Source organism: Phodopus roborovskii, unplaced genomic scaffold (assembly GCF_943737965.1).
Source record: "Phodopus roborovskii unplaced genomic scaffold, PHOROB, whole genome shotgun sequence".
Taxonomy (NCBI): domain Eukaryota; kingdom Metazoa; phylum Chordata; class Mammalia; order Rodentia; family Cricetidae; genus Phodopus; species Phodopus roborovskii.
In genome coordinates this window covers 7665827-7692736 of record NW_026126482.1, presented here as the reverse complement: position 1 = coordinate 7692736, position 26910 = coordinate 7665827, and the positions used below count along the sequence as shown (strand labels likewise).

Here is a 26910-nt window from a genome sequence, read left to right as displayed (position 1 = left end):
CAGTGCGCCTGGCTTCAGTGTGATTACCCGCCTCCCCCAGCCCTGGAGGCCTTGTACTGTTGCTGTGTTAAAATGCCATGACCCAAAACAACTTGGGGAGGAGAGGGTTTGTTTCATCTCAGGGTTATAGTCCATCATTGGGGGGGGGGCACGGACAGATACAAGTCGGAGCAGAGACCTGGAGGCGGGACCTGAAGGGGAGGCCATGGAGGGATGCAGCTTACTGGCTTGCTCTCTTTGACTCTTTCTCAATCAGTCCAGGACCACCTCCCAAGGGGTGGCACCCTTCAGTGGGCCAGGTCCTCCCACATCAATTATTAACTGAGAAAATGCCCCACAGATTTGCCTACAGGTAATCTGATCTGAGCTATAACTTTAGGACCTTTTTTATTTTAAAGTCTCACTAACTGGCCTGAAACTCACTCTGTAGCTCAGGCAAGCTTTGAATTTGTGATCTTCCTGCCTCAGCCTCTCATGTGGCTAGGACTGGAGGGAGTCTGGTGTGGTAGTGAGTTGATTTTTTTCAAAGGTATCTAGGAAGTGCTTAAAATGCAAAAATACCCAAGTAGGTGTGTTGGCTGCTGGGGCAGTGACTTGCCTAAAGGTACACAGCTGAGTGGCAAAGTCCGTGTTATTTCAGCATAGCAGGTCACAGACACATGCGCGCATGCATGCACACACACACACACACACACACGCAGGAATTTCCTTGATCATGGACTAAACATCCTAAAATTTGGCCAGCAGTTCCCAAAGCTAGGCTGAGAGGCCTGGGAATGGAGTCAAGGAGCACAGGTCCCTGCCATGGAGAGGCTGCGGTGCTGGACAGCTGTGTCAAATCTCCTCACTCTTCCTGGACCCTGTAATCCAGCCCTTGGGGAACCGACCTGTGGCCCATGTCAGTTAGATGGAGCTTCTGAGGCCCGCAGCAGGGTATGCTCGGTGACAGACTCTATGTCGAGGCAGAATCAAGGGAAAGAGTGTAAGCCGCCATCGCCTGTGTCTGGCATCTGCTACTACTGAGGCCGCGGCAACTAGTTCTGGAACATTATCTCCTTCTTTTTTTTTTTTTCTTAAATGAGTTTGAATTTCAGCAATAATTCTTCCTCATCTACTTAGTCCCTGAAGTGCTGGCCATCTTTGTTGGTGGCCAAGGATGTGGCTGAAACCTGAGTTGTCCTAATAGCTGAGCAAAAGGTCCTGGGTCCTCCTGAGTTCTCTCCTGGCTCTGAGCTGCCAAAGCATCCCTTGCTACAATGGCTCTGGAATCTGGACTAAGCTGTGGGTCTCTGTGTGCCTACTGCTCTCTGGGTGGGCAGCCACCACGCCCTTCAGCCGACCGCCTCCATTCCTTCCTGCAGCAAGGCTTGGAGGGCGGATGTGTGCCTTCTGTGTGTACCCAGGCCATGTGGGGCTGAGCCCTGAAGAGGAGGCACAGGGGCATCCTTTCTGGAGAAACAGTCCCTCGCCCGCCCTCTGCCACCCCTCCCTGCTGACTGCAAATGAGTTAGAGTTGCTCAGAGCAGGAAAAAGTCCCTCCCTCATCTCCTGCCCACGCGGACCCCTGTTGGCTGGGGACACTGCACTCTCTCCAAGGGAGCTAATGGCCTCTCCCGCCTGGCATAAAGACATTCATTTCCAAGTGTAGGTTCCAGCCACACAGCCGCACACTCCAGCTTGGGAACAAGGTGATCTTACCAGCCCTGGATTGGGGGAAGGGGTGGTTAGGCTGTGAAAGGGTGGGGAGAGGGGCAGGAGCTCAGTGGGAAGTCCACAGAATAGCGATTTCTGGTCATTCCTGATGGGTGGCTCTGGACATGTCATCTTTGCCTCTCTGAGCCCAAGTTTCTTAGTTTTTAAAGGCAGTCTTAACACGCAGCTCTGGCCTGCCTAGCTCTCTCTGTAGCAGTCTGCCATTGAATTCCTACCCTCCTCCTGCCTCAGCCTCCCAGAGTGCTGGGATTAGAGGCCTGTGCCACCCACCATGACTGGCTCAAACTGTCACTCTTAGCAGGTAATGGAAGAGCTAGGTCCAAAGCACTTGCTTCACAGTGCCCAGGATCCAGACAGGTCCGTGCCAGCGCTCACTCTCCCTGAAGTGGCCCTCAGTGCTTCCTCACGCCCCTCTTGAGCCCTCTAGCTCTGCCTTCAATCACGCTCCCCACATTATCTTGTACTCAGCTGACAGGGCCTCTTGTCCTCCTGTGGTGTGGTCCAGTGTGTGTGTCCCCCGTGTGAGCCTTTTGAAGCTGTCTGCAAGCTCTCCACACATACACCTGTTCCTCTTTATTCCTGGCAGGGGCCCAGCTCTTTTGCTAAACTGATCTGGCAAATGTCACCTTGTTTTGAAATACCATGGGGACTCCTTGGCCTTATCTGCCTGGTTGACATTGTTGGCAACTTCTGGAAATGCTCTTGGCCTGTGTGGAGGTCCTGCAGGAGTGCCCCGCAGGCTGTCATGCTGTCCCTGGCGGCTCCCTCTGCTTTCCGTGCCCAGCTCCATGATTGTTCTGGGTCCTCTGTTGGTTTTCTGTGCCGAGTCCCTAGCTACCCTCACACTGGCTTTGGCCCGCATTTATTATTTTTAAAACAGGATTAAGAAAGTAAGATGCAGCTGCCAATACAAAAAAATAAAAAATAAAGAAAAAAAAAAAACAGTTCTCACATAAAACACCAAAACACAGGAACCTGCACACATTGTTGCTAATTTGGCAGATTTGGCTTCACTGCCTGGAGGACATGGCAGTCCTGTGTTTGGGACTGGTGGCTACCTCCAAAAGGGCGCCTAGCAGCAATTGCCATCCACCCTGTGCTTGTGCTCTTGGGTATCCATGGAAACTGAGGATGGACTGAGAGGGCTTCACAGTTCAAGAGAAGCAAGAGAGTACATTTCTTTGTGAACTGAAAGATGCTGCCTTTAATATGCTCAGTGTGTCTATGTTGAAAGACAGACACATCCTACCTGCTCTGCTCCTGGTGTTACCTGCTGGGGCCTGTGCCTCATCTCTCCCCAGGCGTTAATTACAAGCATTTACACTGAGTGCCCGGCCCTGGCCCAAGTTCAGTCCAGGGTTGAAGCTAAGGTGAATGAATCTAGGCTTGACTCTTCAGCTGCTTCCTAGACCTGTCTCCTAAACATCCGTAACACTTCACTAAACAAACATTTACTCTTCCTATACACCAGATGTTCTAGGCTCTGCAGGATAGCTAAGAGCAGCCTTTTTTTTTTTTTTTTTTTTTTTCCATAAAGGGGACCAGCCTGAATGAAGACAGGGACCTCCAAAGAACACATGGCCATGAGTCCCCTCTTCAGTCCCTCGCCTATGACAGTCCCTTTAGGATGGTAGAGGGCATCATGGGAAGTAGGAACCCCTGGGAACTAATGAAATCCACCAAAGCCCATTAGATACAGCGGGATCAGTGGTTAAGAGCACTGGCTGCTCTTCCAGAAGACTGGAGTACCACATGGTGGCTCACAATCTGTAAACCCAGTTCCAGAGAATCCAACGCTCCCTTCTGGGCTCCACAGGCACCAGTCATGAAAGTGTACATACGTCTTTATAGGTGAAGCACCCATACATCCTGGGTTCAAGTCCCAGCACTCTAGAGACAGGGGAATTTGAAGTTCAAGGTTTTCCCTGGGCTACATAGTGAGTTCATGGCTGGCCTTAGGATACATTAAACTTTGTTTCAAAAACAAAACAAAAACCAAACAAGCAAAACTTAAAAAAAAAGGAAACCAAGAGTCTCAGGGTGTGATAGACACCTCATGCTGCAACCTCGCATTTCAGAGGCTGCAACCGGAGAACCAACTTAAGTTTGAAGTTGGCCACGTGACAGTGAGTTCTAGGCCAGCCTGGGGTACAGAATACCAACCTGTTTCAAAAGAAACAGACAAGGGGGGCTGGAGAGATGACTCAGTTAACAGCACTGGCTGCTCTTCCAGAGGACCTGGGTTCAATTCCCAGCACCCACATGGCAGCTCACAGCTGTCTATAACTCCAGTTCTAGGGGATCTGATACCCTCACACAGACACACAGGCAGACATAACACCAGTGCACATAAAATAAAAATAAACACGTTTTTTAAAAAAAGAAATAACTGCAGCCACCTGGCAGGGTGTGTGGGAGATCACGTGAGCAGGCAGCCTCTGGCACACACTAGATCCCTAGCGACATTGTCCAGGGTCCCCGGGGCTTGTCACAGGGTTCCATTTCCATCACTGCTCCGTCAAGGGCGTCCCTGACAGTCACTGCTGTCCACATGTCCCCGTCCCCCCCTGCACACCTGCTCCGCCCTCACCGCTTCACAGCTGTGGGCACTGGGCCCCGCACAGGGGATCCACACTGCCTTCTTCCCAGTGATCTTGCAGGGTTACTAAGAGGCTCAGCTCCAAGAGCTGCCCTCAACTCATCCGTCCGTTTGTCTTTCAAGACAGGGTTCCTCTGTGTAGCTTTGGTGCCTGCACTGGAACTCACTCCATAAGACCAGGTTGTCCTTGAACTAACAGAGATCTGCCTGCCTCTGCCTCCTGAGGGCTGGGATTACCAACCGGCTCCAACAACTGTCTTAAACCCACCTTCCTTCTGCATCAAGTCCCGCCATTCATTCCAGTTGCAAAGTGGGAGGGCACGCACACACAGCACACAGCTAGATACAGGTTTATTGCGGCACTGGAATGAACAGGGCCTAGTATGGCCAGCACCAGTGAGTGATGGCGGTGGGGAAGTGTAGGCAAGGGGACTGTGAAGAAGGTGAAACGGTTCAGGGAACCCCAGGATCCAGCGAGGAGTTGGGGCTGTGACAACTACTACCAGCCCTACCCAGAAAAGTTGAGGGTGATCACTCGAGACTTTTCACCCTTCAGGCAGGGTGGGTGGCAATAGTGTGTGGAGGGAAACTCATACGTGGGAGAAGGCGTGGCTCTTGCAAAGGGGCTTGTCCTTCTTGGAGTAGAAGGTCTTTCCTTCCAGGTTGATTTGACATATCTAGGAACAATGAAGGTCCGGTCACACGAGGCTGGGGGGAGTGGGGAGGCCATTTCCCAACCTCTCCTCCACCCCGCAGGTAGGAGATGGGCATGGGTGTTGAGTAACAAGAGGCGCACACACGCGTGTGTGCGTGTTTGTGTAAGGGGAGGGGGGGTCGCTTACCGCACAAACAAAGCATGTGTCATGCCAGCTGAAGCCCAGAGCTTCGAGGAAGCGGTCTCCAGCGTCAATCTTGAAGTCACATCCTCGACATTTTGTGCCAAACATCTTCTCATAGTCTGGCAATGGGGACAGAAGGGGGGTCTGTATTCACACCTGCCCCCCCCCGCCCCATCCGGCCCTCCCTCCTTGCCTCCTCTAGACCACCAGGTACCTCGCTCGCAGTAGGGCGCCCCTTCTTCCATGTAAAAGGCCCTGTTGCGTATGGGCGCTTTGCAGGCGGCACAGGTGAAGCAGTGTACATGCCAGGTCATCTTCAGGGCATGCATGATCTCCTGGAAGAGGCCAGTCACTGTCAGGGTCAGCCCTGATGCGGTCCCCGGCTTCTGAGGTCTGGGTTTTCAGGTGTGTGCCACCGTGTCTGACCCAAAATCCCGCCTCCTCGCACACCCCTCATCAGCGGGCACTGAAGGGCCCACCTTCAAGACACACCCAGCATGCTGAACGCGAAAAGGCCCTGCTGGGCATAGATCCTGTCTTTTAAAACGTCACGTCCCACGCAGGATCCGGCCAGTCAGGCCTGTCCCGTTCCCTCCCCTCACTCACAAGTCGATCCTGCCACACCAGCCTTTTAGCTGTCACTGACAGGGCAAGCACAGTGTTGGGGCTCTCCTTCCGCCCACGGCTCCCGACCTCTGACTTTAGGTTTCTGTACAACTGCCACTCATTCCACAGGGCCCACTCCGACCCCAGTGAACACGCCAGGCCGCCACCTCTCCTACGGCACACTGGCAGGGCCTCTCCCACTGCCCTGTATCAATCACTTCACTAATGCCCTCCCCGATGATGTTTGTTGTATCAGCTGCCTACCATCTCTTCCTGCATGGAAGGCATGCACATCAGCTGCTCTATGAGTGGGTCTATTCCAACAGGGCCTAACCCAGGGTCCTTAGTGAACTTGGCCCCAGTGAATGAGCTCTCCCCAGGGTCAGACTGGCCATTCCTGGAACTGTTAAGTGCCCCACGGCCAGAGGCTGTGTACCAGGCAACGCTTTATCCTTTTAGAACGTGGCTACCTATCTTGGGAACTGAGGGCCTGAACCCAGTCTTGCTGGACTGTTTAGAAAACAGCCTCAGGTTGCAGCCAGGGACCCCAGGCTCTTTTAAGGGTCAGATGGGGTATTCAATGGGCCCAAGTGGAGCCTGCATCACTTGGGGATTACTTGGACTGTTTCAAACACTGGTTCTGACCGGTTCACTGAGAATGACCTGAAACCTTGTTTTTCTTGGTGCTGCTGACAAAATCGAGGACCTCGTGTGCTAGGCAAGTATTCTACCACTGAACTACACCTAACCCAAATTTATAAAGGATGCTGACTGACTCAGAAATAAAAGCATGGCCAAGCCAAACGTAATTCTGGGAGACATCTTAGCTCTGGGAACACTCTACATCTGTACTGAATCCAAACTATACTGACTAGAAATCTCTTTGCCCAGCATCCTAATACCCCCCCCCAGTATGAGCGCAGGTCCCCCTCCCCTTTCTGAAGTGCTACCTGTGACACAACCCCCCCCCCCCCCCGCTTGCAGCCTTCTCTGCCCTGAGGGAATCCCCACTTGTGCCTGCCTCCCTCTTAAGGGCATTTTCCACTTGTCCACACCCAGGGAAGCAAGATGGGTCAAAACACAGTAAGACAGTAAGGTAACTGTGGGGAGGGAGGCCTGATGGGAAGAATGGGTACTGGGGGAGGGGCAGTGATGGCATATTTCTTTTAATCCCAGCACTGGGGAGGCAGAAAGCAGGTGGATCTCTGAGTTCAAGGCCGGCCTGGTCTACAGAGTAAGTTTCAGAACAGCCAGCATAACAAAGAAACCCTATCTTGAATGAAAGAAAGGGAAGGAAGGGAAAGGTACTCCCAGGACCGAAGAGACTGATGACCTCTCTTGAAGGGGACCCCACGTTTGGTTTCCACCCATTTTGGGCAAGTATAACTCTAGCTCCAGGGGATCTGACACACTCACCTGGCTTCCAGGGACACTTGCTTCATTCATCGGTACACACACAATTAAAAATTTAAAAAGGAGGATGAAGCGGTTCATGAGGAAGTGAGCTACATCCCAGCTGAGAAAGAGGGGCAGTGGTAAAGGATGCTGAGTCTGCAAAAGCACTGTGGTAGAAGGACCTGAGCTCATGAACAAAACGGGGAGCCCGGGCTGAAGCATGAAGGAGAGGGACCCCGTATACTGTACGCGACTGGACTTAAGAGCAGAGTCCTCAGTTTATGCCTAGATGATGCCAGGTGTCCACTACGAGCCCCTACCCTGGTAATGGTGAAGTCATCTGACCTCCTGTCCTCAGGGTTCAGGGCGTGACTCCTGAATGAGGGAGTGCAGTCAGAAGCAGGGAGTATTTTCAAGGGACTTCTGAGTAGACAGGGCCCTTACTGGAACACCTGGAATACTATAATGAGGTCAGACTTTTATCCCTAGTAGTGTAAATTCCTTCCTTTCAGGCAACTGATGAAAAGGTTGTGCGGCTACCCAAAATAAAGGCTGCATTTCCCAGCTTCCTTTGCAGCTAGGCGTGGTCACTGGCTGGGTTCTGATTAACAGGATGGAAGAAGGGCTAAGTGACAGCATCCTTTACAGATGAGTGCCTCCCATATCTTCCTCTTCTGACTGAGGGCTAGCTGGAACGTGGACGTCTTGGTCAAGGCTCAAGAGGCGGCCTGGACTATGAGCTCAGGCTGAGATGGCTGGACCACAAAATGAAGTAGTTCCAGTGTACCATTCGGTCCCAGGCCATCCACCACTGGGCGGAGCTGCCAAGAGTTCTCTATTTTCTCACTAATCAGTGTCACACAGTGGACTCTGACCACACCCAGAAGCCTTGTGGAATAAGCAAAAAGCAGAGAAAGCCCAAGCTGCCAGGAAGTGATGGGAGATGTTATTCTGTATGTTTCTCATACTGGTTAATGAATAAAGCACTGTTGGCCAATAGGAAAGGAGATAGAAGGGACTAAGAGACAAGGAGGAAAGAGGAAGTAGAAAGGAGGAGTCAGGATGGAGAGCCTGGAGAGAACAGAACCGCCATTCCTCTGCTCTCCGGTAAGACCACATGGAAATACATAGAAATGGGTTAATAATTAAGACAGAGCTAGCCGATAAGAAACTAGCACCTGGCCAATAGCATTATATCAAATACAGAGTCTCTGTGCATTATTTGGGGCTGGTGCGGCGGCGGGACCAGACCAGGCGGCGGGCAGAAAAACCGTACGTGTTACAAGGAAGGACACTGGAGAGGCCCTGGGCTCAGCTTCATGCTCTTGGCCTCCACTGGGTAGTTTCTGCCTCTTTCTAGGCCTCAGTTCCCACGGTGTAGAATAGAAACCTATTCAGGCTGTTGACCATACCTGTTCTGCCTCCCCCCTCCCCCCCACACACACCTTGAGCCTGTGTCACCTGCAGGTCCCTCTCTCCCAGTGAGAGCACCTGGGAGTGGGTTCCCTTTGGGTCACAGGCTAGATCTGCCTACCAGATCTGAATTCTTGCTACATACACACCAATGAAGCCTCAAGCCCAGCTCTGATGGTAGCACAGAAAACTGGTTGGATTATGCTCTTGTGTTTAGGCTTTGGGGGACAAACAGGGTTTGCACCAAATGTTTTCGTTTGAATTTCTGCCTCTGCCACCCAGGAGTCTTGTCTAGTTATCTTCCAGTCTCTTTGTACATTAGGAGCAGTAGACACTGAGCTGGCTGCTGCTCATGGCTTTTTACATTCCTTCACTTCTACCGGCAGCTGCGACCTAGACTGGACAGCTAATGTACAAGTGGCCCTCAGGGTCCTCAGGTCCAGCATCTGTGACTTTAATCAACAATACTTGGGAAAATACCAGGGCCTGAAGCAGACAGACACAGTGGGGTTTTTTGTTTGTTTTTGTTTTTCAAGACAGGGTTTCTCTGTGTAGCTCTGGCTGTCCTGGAACTCTGCTCTGTAGACCAGGCTAGTGTCAAACTCACAGAGATCCACCTACCCCTGCCTCCTGAGTGCTGGGATTAAAGGTGTGCGCCACCACCCAGCCAGATGCTACTTCTTGTTCTGGCCATTATTCCCTAAACAATACAGTGTGACATTTATGCATTTATGTTTTATTGGGGGTTGTAAATGGGCAGAAGAACAGAGGAGATGTGCACTGCTTACAGGCGACTGTGATGCCACTCTATGTAAGGGATTTGAGCGCCAGTACCTGTGGGGTCTTGGAACCCTCCCTGCCAACGGCCAGCTAGAGTGACAAGCACATTAGGTTTCCTGCTCCCCACGTAGCCCAAGGTGGATGTATAGCATTTCTAGCCAATAATGGAAGCCAGTTTGTATCTTTTGGATTCAAATGCAAAACCTTACATGCAAGGCCCTAGGCTTGATTCTCAGTACTCTACTAAAAGAATGTTATTTGCCTCTCTCCTGCCTGGGGCTTCAGCAGCCATCTAACAGCATTATATATCAGGTACCTGAGGACCATCCTAGACCAGGAATTCTCTTCACTGAAATAAATAACCCACTTCTAGCAGGGCAATGATCCTTTCTGTTACTGCAGTCAAATACAGTTCCAGTTGGTGCAGCAGCTGCCTTGACCATTTCCCTTCTTAGGGTACATGAACCTGAATTTATTTCAGGGCACCAGCCATCCCTCAGGTACCATGGTTCAGATGGAGCTCCAAGCCACCACCACCAGTGAATGTTGTCAGGCTGGAGATTCACCTGACAGACACTGGGGGGGGGGGGACAGACTCCAGCCCCATCCAATCAGACGCGTCAAACTTTACAGAGATGACGACGTCACTCAAACTAGGCCAATGAGCGTCAGCATCAGAGCCTCCAGGCATCAGGGACTGAGGGGTTTTCTCTACTATGGAGCTACCCTGGTAAAATGGAACCTTGGAGGCTCCACTGTTATTATCTTTCTCCAGAGAAAAGCATGCTGGGAATGAATGAAGCCAACAAAAAATAAAAAAAGAAGCAAACTCGGGAGACCACAGTGCCGAGACTTGGCTGGGCCTGATGTCACTGCCCCTAGCTACTGGAGCAGATTTCCACCCCTCCCCCAAGAAAAAACAGGGTTTCTCTGTGTAACTGTCTGTCCTGGAACTGGCTCTGTAGATCAGGCTGGCCTCGAACTCACAGAGATCCTCCTGCCTCTGACTCCTGAGTACTGGGATTAAAGGTGTGCCACCATCCAGCTTTCGCTTTTTTTTCTGCATGGAATTTAATCTTTTAGGTTGGAGAGGTGGTTCAGTGGTTAAAAGCACTTGCTGCTTTTGTATGGGACCCTGATTTGGTTTCCAGCACTCACATGTAGATCACAACCATCTGTAACTCCAAGTCCAGAGGACACCATCTTTCTGACCTCTGAGAGCACCGGGTGTGAATGTGCACTCACATATATGCAGGCAAAACACTCAATACATATAAAATAAATACACCCCCCAAAAAAATTTTTAAAGGCTGGCCTTTTAAGAGTATTCTGAGCCAGGCATTAGTGGCACACACCTTTATTCCCAGCACTCGGAGTCTGAGGCAGGCGGATCTCTGAGTTCCAGCGAGGCCAGCCTGGTCTATAGAGCTAGCTCCAGGACAGGTTCCAAAGCAATACAGAGAAACCCTGTCTCGAGAGTATTCTGGCTAGCTGGGTGGTATTGGCACACACCTTTAACCCCAGCACTTGGGAGGCAGAGGCAGTAGGATCTATGAGTTCAAGGCCAGCCAGCCCTACAGAGCAAGCTCCAGGACAGCTAGGGATACACAGAGAAACCCTGTTTCAAACAAACAAAGAGTATCCTGGCTGGTGTAAGTGATGCCATTTTGTTTTCTTCAGACAGGCTCACTGTGTGACCTGGGATGGCCTGTTATAATCCTCTTGCCTCTGCTTTCCAAGTGCTGGGATTAGGCCACCATGCCTGATGAGGCTGTTGGTACACAGAATGGAACTAGGGCCTTGTAAATGCTACGCAAGCAAGTTCTCCATCACTGGAACCATATTCTGAGCTGTGAGGTCTTTAGGGTCCTGAAGATTCATGCTGAGCACTCACATCAGCAGTTGCTGAACACTACTGAATGATGCCATGGGCTCAGCATTTACTTTCCTCCCTGCCCCCCCCCACCAGCCACACTCACTCCAGTGATTTTCTTCTTGCATTTGGCACAGCTGGGTGCATAGCGCATGTCATAGCAGGAGGGGCAAAAGATAGCCCCCTTCTCCTCGAAGAAGCCACCCTCTTCCAGGACCTTTCCACACTGGCTGCACACAAATTCTTCAGGGTGGTATGCATGGCCCAGTGCTACCAGGTAGCGGCCCCTGAGGGGAAAAGGAAAGCATGCAAATGAGGCAGGCACCCCAGGAGGAAGACAGGGGTGGTTTCTCCAAGATCTACGGCAAGAGGGAGCAAAGGCAAAGAGAACCCTTATACGCAGTCTCACTCTTGATGACTGCGGTGTCCTGGTTTGGGAGGGGATGACAGTTTGAGACTACAGTAACACTCCTGGGGGGCTACTGCCCCAGGTGAGGGTGGAGCCTCAACAGAGCCCGGTGAACACCCTGTCCTGCTTCCCTGTTCCCTTCGGCCTGAGCAGGGGCCTGCAGGCCCTGGATAAATGGGGGTGCCGGGAGGGGATGTATTTACAAACCCTCTGCCTAAAAGGTGATGGGAGACAAGAGCAGCCCACCAAGGCCCACTAGGAAGGTTCTAGAAGGTGGCTCTGAGGTGCTGTGTGACTTGGCTGGGCTCCAGGGAGCAGTGTACAGAGGGAGGCACCCATGGCCGACTGGCTCTGAACGGAGTGGTTTAGCAGAGGCCAGGCATGTTGGGGAAGCCGCAGGCTGGGAGGCCTTCGGTACCCAGAGCGGCAAAGTGAGCGCCACAGCCTGGGGCTGCTGCTTGCAGCTCACTGATACAGACTGCTGTATGGAGAAGTGCAGGATTAAGAACCTGAGAATCGGGGGCTGCTGAGAGGACTCGGCAGTTGAGAGCACTTGCTGCTCTTCCACAGGACCCAGGTTTGAGTCCCAGCACCCACATGAAGGCTCACAGCCCTCTCCAACTCCATCCAGTCCCAGGGAACTCCAACTCCCTTTTCTAAAGGTTTCTGTGGGCACCAGGCCTGCAAGCCGTGCAGATACGCACACAGCTAAACACCCGTATGCAAAAAGGAAAATAAATTTTAAGCAATCTAAGGTTCCAGGCTAGATCCCTCCCTGCTTCAACCAAATCCCTAATTTCCTCAGAGTAGCAGCTGAGGGAGGGCAGGTAGGTAAATGGGGCCGAGGCTAGGCAGGCCGCAGGGCAGGAAAGAGCAAGGCCGGCCGGGAACACTCACCGGATGATCTTGCGGCACTGGTGGCATATGGGAGTCTTGCCGTTACTGCTGCCCGCTCCTGCGCCCCCTCCAGCTGCGGCCTGCAGTATGGAGGTGCGGTTCTGCAGAGGCGTGGGTGTGGCTGGCTGGCTATGCCGGGTCAGCACCGTGCTTGTTTTATCTGGGGCATAGCGCTCAGCAAATGCAGGGTCCACAGCCCAGGGTGGGCGGCTGGTGGGGCTGGGGGTGGTGGGGCCTGACAGCCAAGGAAAGTACATCCAGAGGGCACTCAGGGAGGCCAAAGCGCAGAGGGTAGAGCCCGGGGTAGCCTACAAAGGCCCACCACCCCTAAGAGCACGGTGGCGGCTACCCACCCGTCTTCAGACCACGCCCTCTTTCTTACCAGGCCAGGGTTCCTGGGATATAGTTGAGGCTGGGGCTGGGGCTGGGGCTTCTGTCCTGGGTACCTGGCTGCAAGATCGGCCATTCAAGGCCCTGCCTGGCTGAGGCTCTGGGCATGGTCCCACCCCCTAAATTCGGTTGTGCTGGCCCCATGAGTCAATCTGCTGGGATGGGTCCCAGGCCCCTCTGGGGTACAGGTAGGAAGGGCTGCTCCCTCGGTAAGTTACAGCTATCTGCTCTGCTGTGTGCAATGTGGGAGCAGGGTGGGGCTCCTCACAGCAGAGCCACGGTGCGGTACTTCCTCCCACTGAGGAGCAGACTGCAGGCCCCCGAGTCTACAGCACTTAAGGCCCCATCCCCAAACCAGACTCAACGAGATAGAAGACAGAGGCAAAGACTGAGAACATTTATTCTCATGCTCAAGGCAGTGCAGGCCCGGCGGACAGTAGAACCACAGGGCCGACAGGGAAGGCAGCGTCAGACGAGGCCAGGCCGGCTGCCAGGCTGGCTGCCAGGGCCATGAAAGCGGTAGGCAGAGGCTGGAGGCACCAATGGGTGCTCTGGCAGGGAGTAACAGAGAAAGGAGAGCTGAGAGCAGCAGGCTGGAAAGGGCCAGGCTATGACTGCACGTTGAGCACGTGGGCAGAGCGCTGGTGGTGCCAGTCCCGGAGGCGTGTATAGCGTGGGCTCTGCAGCTCCAGGACATACTTTTCCCTGAGGGGCAGAGAGAGAGGAGGAGGGGTGAAAGGAAGGAGGCGGAGGGCGGCAGGGGATGGAGGCAAGGAAAGGAGGAAGGGAGAGAAGACGGCCTGGCCGGAGCAGGCCGGAGCAGAGGCGGGGGGCTGGGGGAGGGCCAGAGCCCACGCTTTTACCTTGACTTCTTCGCGTGGTCCTCATCCGGGTCTTGCACTGAGAGGACAGAGGCAGGCATTGGCCAAGAGAAACCAGGGTCACCCCAGCCTCGAGTCCTGGCAAAGTCAGGCCTAGGCTAAGGTCCAGGGAGTCCGCCCTGACCTGGGCCAGCACTTACTGAACTCTGTGCCCGTGAGGTGGGCGAGGATGCGGAAGGAGCGGGACTGGCCTGTCCCTGGCCGTGGCCGCCAGTCTTCGGTATTCTCCATCAGCCGCTGCTTGCTGGCATCGGGGACCAGCTGTCTGAGCAACTGTCTGTGGGAAGGGCGTGGCTCAGAACCCTGGCTCTGGTGGACAGCGGGGCAGCCCCTCCCAGGGTCTGATGTGCATGATGGTGACAGGTGCTGGGCAGGAGGGCGGGCAGGTGAGAGAGGGGAGCAGGGGAGGGAAGGGAGGGAGGGGCCACCACCCGAAAGGGGAAAGTGACAGGAAGAGGGGCTCACTGACTCGTCAGGGGTCTGCACCTGTGAAGGAAATAAGACAGATAGACAAGTAAAGGGACGGACAGGGAGAAGAAAGATGGGGGAAATAGAGAAGCGGAGAGGGAGGCAAGGGGGCATGAGCGTCTGAGACTCAGCTGGCCCAAAACCACACCCCAACCCCAGGCTGCCCAGGAGGGCAGCCTGTGCAGCAGCAATGGCCTTAGGGGGCTCCATACCCAAGGCCTACCCAGCCGCCGGGGACTGCTGCCACACGGTGAAGGGGCTGGGGTCCAGCGCAGACTGAGCGGTAGCGGGCAGCTTGTGTGCAGACAGTGTGGACCGTAGACAGGAAGGAGTGAGTGGCAGGGGCTGACATACCCATTCTGTTGCGGGGTGCTGTCAGTAGGTGGGGGTGCCCCAAAGGGCCGGGCCGTCTTGTTGAGGGAGGCGCTTGGTGCAAAAGTGTACCTCGGGGGGTCGGCGGGAGGGGTCAGGGCCTGGGCAGAGACAGAGCCAGGCAGGGTGGGTGGGAGTGGGGGCTGAGGCGGGAGCGGAGTCACCATCACCAAGGACAGTGACAGGTCCAGCTCCACAAACACATCTGGCCAGAGGCTAAGGGCGAAGGGGCAACTATGATCTCGAGGGGCCCATTTGGAAGTGATGAACTCGGTAACCCACTCTGGGCCAAGGGAGACCAAGGATGGGCAGGTGCACACAGCACAGGCTCGTGGGAAGAAGCGGACAGACAGACAGACAGGCACGTGTGGCGCCCAGACCGTGCGGCAGCTCCCAGCCCGTGCGGCAGCTCCCAGCCCACTCAGTCCCCCAGACACTGCCCCTTCTGGCATCTGCCCTCTGCTCTTAGGGTAAGGCTGGGTGAGGGAGGGCCCAGGAGTCCAAGCCCCTCCCTTTCTCAGCCTGGTTATCTCCTGTTCAACCTACCTTCTGCGGTTTGCTCTGCGCAGGCTGGGCTCTGGAGAAGAAGAGTAAACAGTGAAGGCAGATGGGCGAGACCAGAGGCTGCCTCCACCCCTTGGCCCTGTGGCCCCTGTACCTGCTGAGCCCCAGGCTGAGGCGCTCCCCACAGGCGCGGATCTTGTTCTGGGCCTCAATGTGCGTGAGGTTGCCCGTGTTTTCACCATCGATGCTCAGTACCCAGTCTCCCACAGCCACGCCAGCCTGTGCGGCTTTGCCCCCAGGAGTGAGCTGTAGAGGAGCGGTCAGAGGCCCATGGGCTCACACCCAAGCTGCAGCTTCCTGTCCCTACTGCTTACTTGTCCACTCTCCTCGAGCCTCCCTCCAGGGCACCTTCAGGCTAACACCCGCAGCCTCGGGGAGCTCTGCTCTGTAGGGTATTTCACCCACCAGATCGCCCTCCGCAGATGGCTTACCTACCTGTGTTAAGACTGGGTTACAAAGGCCTAATAGGGCTGACCAGTGTTACCTTTACCAGGGTCCTGACAAGTGTCCCAGCCCCCACCCCACCCCACCCCTTTCCTTCCCCATGCACTCAACGCCTTCACAAATGGACTCTTGCAAAATAAACAAATAAACATTAAAAAACAAAGGACAGGCTTAGACTTCGCGGGTGGCAGGAAAAGGGGGGTACAGGCCACCAAAGGTGCCAGCAGGCTCCTCAGGTGAGCAGATGCAGTGGGAAGGCTGGGAGGTTCTGGGGATGTTAGGGACAGACAGTCCTGATGCAGAGACTGGGGACATCGGGACCTGACAGCTCCATTTTGTGCCTGACGGGGAGGTTAGCAGAGGAGGAGCCCTTTCTTTACCTGCTTAACAAGGGTAAGAAGAGCAACTCAGAGAACACCTAGTATGGACCCCGCATCTCCCTGTGTGCTTGCAGAGTCTGGGGATACACCCTGCTCACACTCAGAAAAAACGGTGCTCACGGCATCCAGCCGCACTAGGTGCCGCCAGGGATGTGGCTGTCCGCAAGCACGGATGCAGCCGGCACAAGTAAGGGGTCAATAAATACTGTCTCACACAAGCGAGAGCTCACCACAAAGACTCTGGGAGCTGGGCGGCGGTGGCACACAGCCCTAATCCCAGCACTCTCTCTGGAGCCCAAGGCCAGCCTGGTCTGCAGAGTGAATTCCAGAACAACCAAGACTACACAGACAGATCCTGTGTCAAAATATTTTGTCTTTTGGTTTTTCAAGACAGGGTTTCCCCAATGTAACAGCCTTGGCTGTCCTGGAACTTACTCTGTAGACCAGGCTGGCCTGGAACCAAGAGATCCGACTGCCTCTGCCTCCCCAGTGCTGGGATTAAAGGCGTGGGCCAACAACACCCTCTAAAGTTTTAAGAAATTAGAAACAAAAGGAGCCTGGGTGCCAGGCCTGGTACACTTGCAATGCCAACACCCAGGCATGGTGACCAGGGCTGACAGTTCAGTGCCAGGCCACGTCTGAGAGGCCCCTTCATGCCCTGGCTAAGTCTGGGGTCTTCATGCTCACCTTTATCCCACTCCAATCAGCCCCTTGTAAGGGGACAGGGAAGTGACACCCTAGAGGGGAAGTGACTTACTCATGACCATGTGAGTCAAGAGATGGGACCTGGTTTAGCCACTCCTTCCTCTACAGGCAGCTTCCTGAGAGGGGTGGGGTAAGGCCAAGGTGGGGTCCTGAGAGAGGGGCCACTGGGATGGAGGAGCTACTTTTATGGGGTGAGGAGGGCAGGAAGGATGTGAGGGTAAGACGGTGGTCGGTCAGAGCGGGAGAAAGTAGATGGGGCGCGGCCCTTTGGGAAAGGGGGCCAGCGATTAAGGAGGTAAAAAGCCAGGGGGCTGGACAGCATTATGGATGTGGGTGAGTCAGCCTGGGAGCTCCACTGAGCTGCCCAACCCCCAAATCCCAGACATTACCTCATTTTCCAGGCCTGGGCCCACAGCCAGTCCTAGCCCCTCCTTCCTCCCTCTACTCTGGGGTCAGGGGAGGGATAGCGGGCTGGCCCAATTTAGAAAAGACCACCCCACCCATTCCAGGGCAGGGCTCAGCTGGTGGCCCCACCCACACGTTAAGGCTGCTGACAAAGGAACCCAGGGACCAGAGTGCCTCCAAAAGGCAACATCTGAGAGGCCATGGCTACCACTGAAGAAACCAAGACCTACACCACACTGGCCAGCACTTTCCCAGATGGAGGGAAAGTGTGGGGGAGGGTCCTCTGCTCTTAGTCACCCTGCTGGTTGGGGCAGATTCCAAGAAGGCCCCAGGGAAGGATCCTGGGAAGATCGTAGCCTGTACGCCCTGGCCGCGATGTCGATGTCGGGCTCCCACAGAGGGATGCAGCTCTGACACCCCTCACAGGCTGAGCAATGCCGGGAAGTTCTCAGGCCCCTTCGGGCTGGGCTTGCCCTGGGCTTCCTGCCAACAGCTGCCTGCCTACTCCATGGCTGGGTGGGCCTCTCTAGGCAGGAGGATATCAAGGCAGGAAGTCCCTGCCCCTTTTTTGACCCCCTAGGCCAGTCAGAGCTACCAAGCTGGCGCCTTGGCCTCACCCACTCTGGCACAAAGTTTGCTTTGAGTCCCACTGACACAAATGACTGATGATCAGGTGAGGGACCACCAATGGGCGCTAAGGGACCTAGACCTAGGACAACCCTTTTGGGTTCTGTTGACTGGCCACTGTTGGCCATCCCGGCTGGGGCTGCATTCTTGGGCTTATAAGGCAATCCCCCTCCACAGGGAGGAGTCAGCTCCCAGCCCCACCCCCACCCCCACCAGGGCTGTCTCAGTGGGAGGAATGGGAACAAGAATCCTGGAGGTCGGCTGGCCTCACTATGCCTCTGCTTAGGGTCAAAGGTCACTATAGTCTGACCAGAACCAGCTGACTGAGGCTCAGGTCCTCACTCAGCTGGGAAGAGACCTCCGTCCTTGAACTTACAGGAAGGACAAGCCATTCTGTGCCTCAATTCATGTCCTTGCTCTGCCAGAGACTCGCTGATGGAGCTCCTCCATCCCTCCGGCCCTGTCCTTGGTCAGCAGTGATACTGAAGTTAGGTCCTGCCTGGCACCTGGCGACACACATCGCCACACGCTGCTCTTCAGGCTAAGGCACTTCTTGGAGACATCACCCTCCCATACTCCAGAACAGGCTTCTCCTTGGCACTCACAGATAGCCAAGGGGGCTTGGAACAGCATCAAGAAGCTACCATGTCAAAGCAGGGGGCTGGGGGAGGGGCTCCCCCTTCCGCTATCTACCTAGTTGGGAGTCCTTGAAGGTAAGTGTCCATGTGGACCTGGGTACTGCTGTCCGCTCCCTCTTGCTGTTTCATCCCAACACTTGCTGGAAACGTGAGCACTCAAGAACCCTTGGGGAGTGAGTGGATTCCCCAATCTAGGCTTACCCGAGAGATGGAGAGGGGCACATTGAAGTCCTTGCCCCCTTGCAGCCGGAAGCCCCAAGGTGCTGGCCCCTCCAGCACTACCTTGAAGGACTCCATGGTGCCTGCTCCTGTGAGGACAGAGGAGAAAGTGAGCGGCCACAGCCAGCACTGCAAATGGGCAGGGGAGTCCAGATCTGGTCACTGGCATTGGCCAGGTACCAGAAGCTACAGGCAGACGCTCAGCACACACAGGCACTGGGAGGCAGGTATCTCGTGGGGCTTGGTGGGGCTCCTGGCAGGCAGAGCTCACAGGCAACAGACAAGTCGGTTCCCCACCCTGCCTTCTGCCACTGGGAGCGTGAGCAAAGTTCTCATCAAGTTCAACTTCTTTTCTCTCCCAGGGGTGGGCTGTGGGGCTAATTGGCACTGCTTCGCCCAAGCTAACCTGGAATCTCAGGAGGGCGGCAGGGTGAGTCAGGGGGCAGCTCCCCCTCCTTCCCCGGGTCCCAGCAGGCCGCTGGAGCCGGCTCGGACTATATAAGGCGTGTAAGCTGACACTGGAGAACCCGTGGAGGGAGCACTTTAGGGGCTCGGGATGGAGGGGGAGGGGTGAGAGAGGAGGCCGACTGCAGCGGGTCCTGGCCATTTTGGGACAGGTCGAGGCTGCTGGAAGCCTGGGCGGGACCCTGGGCACTGCAAGGGGGGAAGAAACGGGGTACTGGTCCTTTGGAGAGTGGCGGGGGTCATGTCCCTAACGCGCGCGCGGGCAGGGAGGGGATTCTTTCTGGAAGCCTGTGAAAGTGGTGCCACCCACGCACGAAGCTCCCTTTCCAACGTGACTCTGTTTCCCCTCGTCCCCCGCCCCAGTCCTGCGCTTGGCCGCGTCCCCGCCGCACACGGTGGCGCAGGCGCCAATCAGCCCCACTTCGCCGCAGGAAGGCGGGGGCGGCTGCTGCGGCCGAAGCCAACCGAGGGAATCTGGCACAGGCCACGACCGCCCACGCCCTCCCCAGCACCTCAGCAGGCCACAGGACCCCCACGGGGCGCAGCCATGAACCCCCCGCGGCCGCCTGTACCTGAGTGCCCGGCCGGGCCGCTCCTCGGCGGCCTCCGGGAACCTCGCTGGGATCCGCCGCTGCGCTCTGACCCCGCCTCCGCGGACGCCACGCAATTTGAGCCCGCGGAAGGGGGCGGAGTCCTAGGCCACACCCTCTCCAGGCCAAACGAGTGGACATCCCAGGGTCGGTGCGAGGCCCCACCCAGTCCATAAGCCCTGAGTGCCCCGCACTGCGAAGGAGGGATGGGCATTTACCCGGGCACTTCGCTCCCGAGCCCGATCGAGGCCCGCCTGCGCCCTGCTCCAGGCTCTCACCCAAGCCCCTTGCGCCTCCCACTGGCGAAGTGCAAGAAAAAGCAGCCTTTTAAAACACCCGGGTTTTAGCGGTCTGTCTCCTCTCACCTCATTCTCCCCTTGGAGGGGAAAAAGGCATTATAACACCCTTCTGTCGGGGATACTATAGAGGGCAAAGTGGTCGAGGGCAAAGTGATCATGGTAGCCACCATGGGACATTTCAGATTTTTCTAAATTTTAGGGAATGGAGAAGTGAGACAGAGTAGTTAGTTTCAAGTTAGCTTTTCCAGGGGTTGGGGATAGCTCAGTGGTAGAAAGCATGCTTAACTCAAACTCGTGGCAGGCCCCTGGTTCAAGCCCCCAAACCAAAACCAACCATCTAACCAACCAAAGTCAGGCTTGCAGGATAATCTGGAAGGCAATAAATAAGTAAATGAATAATAGATAAATAAATAAGTAGTAAGAGCCAACAGAGTTGGAGGAGGCCCTTAGCTCCACACTGGGCCCGGCAGTATGAGGCCATCCAGAGTCAGCAGTCCACAGCTCTGGGACTTCCGCCAGGCACCAGGACTGGGATGGATTGTATCCCCTTACCACCCCCTCCAGAGTACACAGTCCCTCCTATGGGGTTGGGGTGGAAGGGGCTGCCATGGGGTGTCCTCAGAGCCCAGCTGTGATGGGCAGAGGGAAAGCTGAGTTCTCCTGAGTGTGTGAGCGGTGAGGCGTGCGCGCGCGCGCGCACACACACACACACACACACACACACACACACACACACACACACACACCCCGCCTGCCCTCCTACTGTCCTTACATCCCCTCTTCCCCATTATTTCCTGACCACTCAAACTCCTATGGGAGTTGTCATCTTCTCAGGAATCTGCTATGCTTCTGTCCCCTTTGCTTTCCTCTTGTTAACCCTTGTCTCCTATAGTACTCTTGCAGTTTTCTCCAGGTTTCCGTGACCTCCATCAAGTCAGCTGCAGCCTTCAGGTTTATCCTATCCTGCTAAGTATGCCAGTCAAGGCCAAGCCATTCCCTCCCTCCCTCCCTCCCTCCCTCCCTCCCTCCCTCCCTCCCTCCCTCCCTTTTCTTTAAGATCCAATGCCCTCTTCTGACATCTTCAGGCACTAGGCACACATGTAGTGCACATATTTTCATGACAGCAAAACACCCATCCTCATAAAATAAAAGTAAAAGTAAGGTCTCCCAATGTAGACTGGCTGGCCTTGAGTGTGCATGGGTTCCAGATCTTCTAGCCTCTACCTCCTCAGAGTTGAGACCACACCACCAAACCCAGCAGCTCCTTCATCTAAAAACACCTTTCTCCCTGGGTTCTAAGGCTTTCTTCCCTCAATAGCTCCTCATCTGCCTCCTGTCTGGGCAGTCTGGTCACTACACTCACATCTTAAGACCCCATATTGTCCTTTGGCTTTCCAGAACACCAAAAATGGCCAACCCGTGCTTCCCCTTCAGGAACTGCAGACGTCAATAATTAATACCTTGTCTGGATGTCTGCTAGGCAAGTCTCTGAAACCCCACTTCCCACTCCAAATTCGTGCTTTCTTCTAAACTTCCTCCTGGTTCCAGTCAGTGACATCATTCACCCAATTGGCTCAGCAGAGCGTATGAAGGTCTTATGCCTGTCATCTGCCAAATTTGGCATATTCCACCTTTAAGATGTTTTCACAGCTAATCAATGCTGCTGCTCTGCTGCTATCATCCCATGCCCCAACAGCTAACAGTCTCCTAGCTGAGCTCCCCGATTTCACCCTTACCTCCTCCGGTCTTCCCGCAGCCTCCTATGTGATATTCTTAAAGCAGAGATCACACCTCATCTTTTAGCATTCCAGTGGGCTCACACTACATTTAAAATAAAACTAAAATCCTGAAGACCTACGCAAGACTAAGAAACTGGGTCAAGTGTTAGGCCTGTTAGCATAGCCCTGTGTCATCCCAGCTACTGGGGAAGCTGAGGGGGAGGGTTACATGTTCAAGGCCAGCCTGGGCAATTGAGGGAGACCCTGTTTCCAAATAAACAAGTAAGTAAAATATAAATGAAGGAGGGGAGGAAGTTGTGCTTAGCCTCCCCAGCTTTCTGAATCTCTAATCCTGGGAAATAAATGAAACCAGATCAGCCCCCTTCCGTGGCCTCTGCATTCCATTCACACTCCTGGCCTTCTCTCCATACCTCCAAGCACATTCTTTCCTGCCTCGGGGCCCTTTCGAGCTTTGCAATTCCTCTTGCTTAAAACACATTTTTTTTTCTTTCTGGAGATCTAAATAAACTTTAATTTCCCCCCCCCCTCTGTTTGAATACTGCCTCCTCCAGCAGGGTTTCTCTGAACAGCTCATCTCAGTCATCAGCCCCAACTGGAACTAACAGCACCGGCTGCTCTTTGAAAGGCCCCAGATTTGATTCCCAGCACCTACAGGGCGACTCACAACCATCTGTAACCCCAGTTCTGGGGGATTTTAGACACCCTGTTCAGGCCTCCATGTGTATCAGGCATGTACATAGTATGCACATATACAAACACTTATACACATAAAATAATAAAGAATACATTTTAAAAAATTAGCCAGGTGGTGGTGGCGCATACCTTTAATCCCAGTGCTTGGGAGGCAGAGACAGGATGATATTTGGTTCAGGCCAGCAAGGGATACACAGAGAAACCGTGTGTGTGTGTGTGTGTGTGTGTGCACGTGCGTGTGCATGCGTGTGTGTATCTATGTGTGTGTGTATCTATGTGTGTATCTATGTGTGTGCGTGCGTGCGTACGTGCGTGCGTGCGTGTGTGTGCACGAGTGCGTGCGTGTGTGTGTGTGTGTGTGTGTGTGTGTGTGTGTATTGGGGGAGAGCACAACACCAAAACAATTAAAACATTAGTTGCCTCCCCTGATATCACCCCTAGTCCCTTAACCTACTTTATTTTTCCCATAGCAATTTCCACTGTCTGACGTAGTGTGTCTATTGTCTCATGAGGTCTGGGATCCTCTATCCTGTCCACAGTGCCTGCACAGAGAATAGAAGGAAGAAAGGTTTGCAAAAGTGACAGAAGAAATGGACAAAGGAGGAACTGGCCGTCTGGTGGCTCCTGGCTATGTCCCAGCAGACAGGAAGACACCCCCCCCCCCAGGTCCCTCCCTTACTCAACACAAAGGCTTGGGACTAGGTGCTATGTTGGGATCTTTCCAAGAACATACAGCCTCAGGGGTGGATCAAGCACTGGATAGAATGGATACAGCGCCCCCTGGTGACCAGAATCCCTGTGCTCCGTGGTCAGGGTCAGGCCTCTTTTTTTTTCTTGAGACAGGGTTTCTCTGTAGCCCTGGCTGGCCTGGAACACACTCTGTAAGCCAGGTTGGCCTCAAATTCAGGGATCCGCCTACCTCTGCATCCCCAGAGCTGGCTTAGTTTTTTGTTTTGTTTTCTTGAAGTGTTGGGGATCAACGTAGGGTCTTGTACGTTCTGGAATAACTGTCTACCACTGCCATATATCCCCAGCTCCTCCGAGACTTAGATTTTTTTTTTTTTTTTTTTTTGGGGGGGGAGGCACGTTTTGAGACAGGATTTCTCTGTTTAGCTTTGAAGTCTATCCTGGAACTCTGTAGGCCAGGCTGTCCTTGAACTCACAGAGATTCACCTGCTTCTGCTGGGATTAAAGGCATGGACCACCTCTGCCTGATCGAGGCTTAGAATTTTAACTAAGGAAAAGCTTGCCAGACTGAGGATTCAAGAGTCCTGGATTCCAATTTTGGTCATGACCATGACTCCGGTGTGTCCTAGTATCTAATGAACTAGCAAGGGCTTGGGCTAGCCACTGTGGGAGAAAGTTTGGCAGCTATTCTGATGGGAGTTTTCTGGCCTTGTCTGCTCTGTGGCATTCTGAAAATGTGGAAGATGTTACTTGTCAGTGTTTGGTGAGTGATATGCAAACCTGCCCCTCATGATTCTAACATCCTTCTAGACTTTTCTCTCTGCTCTCAAATACTCCTCGCAACAGTACTGAACAGAGCCCCGATTTTCCAACTTCTCTTCACACAGTAAGCTTGGAAATACCTTTCTTTTGGTAGTGTTGGGGAATCAAGGGCTTTAAATACACTGGGGGTGGGGTAGGTGGACAGATGGCTCAGAGGTTAAGAGCACTGGCTGCTCTTCCAAAGGTCCTGAGTTCAATTCCCAGCCACCATGTGGTGGCTCACAACCATCTGTAATGAGATCTGGTGGCATATATACAGACAGAACATTATATACATAATAAATTAGTAAATAAATAAAAACCTAAAAACCAAGAAAACAAATATACTAGGGAAGGTTGTACCCCTGAGCTACAGTCCTAGACCTAGAAATGTCTTTCAAATACTCAGTGTACAGTGTGCAGTTGTATTCTTGAATCTGGAGTGTTGTGCAATAGAATATTTGTTTAACAATGTAAAGATGTGTTACTTTTGTTGATGCTACATTTGTTAAACTTTAAAGCTGTGTTTAACTAGGTAAAGATGTGTTGCTGTTTCTCCTTGCCTTCCTAAGGCTCCTGATTGGTCTAATAAAGAGCTGACTGGCCAATAGCTATGCCGGAGGAACAAGCAGGGCACAGAGAGGAAGTAGGACACACCATGGAGAATCTAAACAAAATGGGAGAGAGGTAAAAGCCACATGGTGGAACGTAGATTAATAAAAGTATGGATCAATTTAAGAGCTAGTGGGACAAGCCTAAGCTAAGAACAAACTTTCATAATTAATGATAACTCTCTGGGCTGGAGAGAGATGGCTGAGTTTAAGAGCACTGGCTGCTCTTGCAGAGGTCCTGAGTTCAATTCCCAGCAACCACATAGTGGTTCACAACCATCTATAATGAGATCTGGTGGCGCCCTCTTCTTCTGGAGTTCAGGAACACTGTATACATAATAAATAAATAAAATCCTTTTTTTTTTTTTTTAAATCTTCTTGTTGTTATTTGGGCCTGGAGGCCCAAAGGAAAGTCCAATTGCAGGATGCGTTATTTTAAGTTAAAAAAAGGCTAGCTAGAAACAAGCCTAAGCTAATTAATAAATAAGTATCTGTGTCATGATTTGGGAGCTGGTGGTCGAAGAAAGCCTGCTACACTGGAGTAAATGGAAAGCATGTGCATGCACCTGTGTGTGTGGTATATGTGTGTCTGTGTGAGGTGTGGTGTGTGTATGCATGTGTGTGATGTGTGGTGTGTGTGTATGTGATGTGTGGTATGTATGTGTGGTATGTGTATGTGAGTGGTGTATGTGATGTGTGGTGTGTATATGTGTGGTTTGTTTGTGGTGTGATTGTGAGTGATATGTGTGTGAAGTGCGGTGTGTGAGTGTGGTGTGATGTATGGTATGTGTGTGGTGTGTGGTATGTGTGATGTGTGTGATCTGTGGTGTGTGTGTGTGTGATGTGTGGTATGTGTGTGTGATGGGTATGTCATGTGTGGTATGTATGGTGTGTGTGTGTATGTGTGGTGTATGTGTGATGTAGTGTGTATGTGAGTGGTGTGGTGTGGTATATGTGTGTGATCTGTAGTGTGTAGTGTGTGTGTGTGTGTATGTGTGTGTGAAGTGTGATGTGTGATGTGTGGTATGTGTGTATGTGTGTAGAGATTTATTAGGGACCAGAGGAGAGATGTATTATTCCTTGGTGTTGCAGGCATTTGTGAGACAGCTCATATGGGTGCTGACACACAAACACCGGTCCTCTGGCATAGCAAACACTCTTGGCCATCTCTGCAGCCCCAGAAGGTCCATGTTGAAGGTGGATATGCCTTTTGAAGTTATCAGCATTTACATTGCCTTTAAATTTTAGGATGTGTGGGCTGGAAAGATGGTTCAGCAATGAAGAGCACTTCTTGGTCTTGCAGAGGACCCAGGTTTGGTTCTTAGCACCCACATGGTGATTAGCATAACTGGGGTCTATAAGTCCAGCTCCAGAGCCCCTCCACCTCTTCTGACTGCCACAGGCATTGCATACACTTGGTGCACACAAACACACAAGCAAAACACACATACACATAAAATAAACAGAAATACAAATCCTAAGAAAGTGAACCTAGTGATTAACTCATGTACATCAGTGGTTCAGCTCAGGTGCATGTTAGAATAATCCAGAATTTGGAAAACCAAACACTGATGCCAAGGTTCTATGTACCCAATGGGTAAAAATCAGAGCTCTGTGTGTGAGCCTAGCCATGGCCATCCTTCAAAGGTCTCCAAGTGATTTAACACAGCCAGGTTGAACTACACCTTTATTATTATTATTATTATTATTATTATTATTATTAATTTTTTTTAAAGGTAGGGTTTCTCTGTGTAACCAGCCTAGCTGTCCTAGTACTCACTCTGCAGACCGGGCTGGCCTCGAACTCACAGAGATCCGCCTGCCTCCGCCTTCCAAGTGCTGGGACTAAAGGTGTGCACCACCACCCGGCCTGAACTACACTTTTATCTGAGTGCACTGGTTCTGCAGCTCAGTGGGAGAGCTTGGCTGGCATGGACCAAAGGCATCGGTTTCAATCCCGCCCACCAGGACAGAAGTGACTCACTATGAAGGAGACACTGCAAGAGGGCAGGGGGCTCCGTGCAGCATGCAGGAAGGGGCAAGCAGCGATGCGGCCAAGGGGCGGGGCGGAAGGGTTCCAGCGTCTCAGGGAGCGGCCCGATGTGGTTGGTAGTGACTTTGAAAAGTTGTGTAATGGGAAAGTAGAGGAAAGTGAAGTTAGGGAGAGAGTGGGGTTGGGAAACTGGAAATGAGAGTAATTCAGCTCTTCTGAGGGGTTTCGCTGTGGGAGAGAACAGAGAAGTGGGGAGGAGGCGGAAGAGAGTGTGGAGTTAAAGGAAGGGTTCCTTCAGACGTGAAGTTCAAGAGCTCCTGCCAGTTTCGGTATGGCTGGAGACGGAGAGGGTGGTGATGGCCGTGACGGCGAGCTACCGACGCTGGGGACTGAAGGAAGGAGTGAGGACGTCTCA

General features: G+C 53.2%; 1 protein-coding gene across 2 annotated transcripts; it reads right to left on the bottom strand.

Moving 5' to 3' along the window:
• Positions 1 to 4646: 4646 nt before the first annotated feature.
• Pdlim7 (PDZ and LIM domain 7) lies at positions 4647 to 19819 on the bottom strand. Of its 2 annotated transcripts, none has more exons than XM_051194208.1 (13): positions 19655 to 19819; positions 18600 to 18706; positions 15294 to 15445; positions 15182 to 15212; positions 14618 to 14736; positions 13936 to 14072; positions 13778 to 13814; positions 12907 to 12974; positions 12525 to 12759; positions 11325 to 11505; positions 5366 to 5486; positions 5155 to 5270; positions 4647 to 4989 (listed from the first exon to the last, which is right to left on the bottom strand). In XM_051194208.1, exons 2-13 carry the CDS (start codon positions 18693 to 18695, stop codon positions 4903 to 4905), a joined length of 1380 nt encoding a protein of 459 aa, XP_051050165.1. In that variant the 5' UTR covers positions 18696 to 18706; positions 19655 to 19819; the 3' UTR covers positions 4647 to 4902. The 2 variants fall into 2 exon arrangements, with proteins under 2 accessions (XP_051050165.1, XP_051050166.1); XM_051194209.1 differs by lacking the exon at positions 14618 to 14736 and adding an exon at positions 14265 to 14281.
• Between the last annotated feature and the right edge of the window lie 7091 nt (positions 19820 to 26910).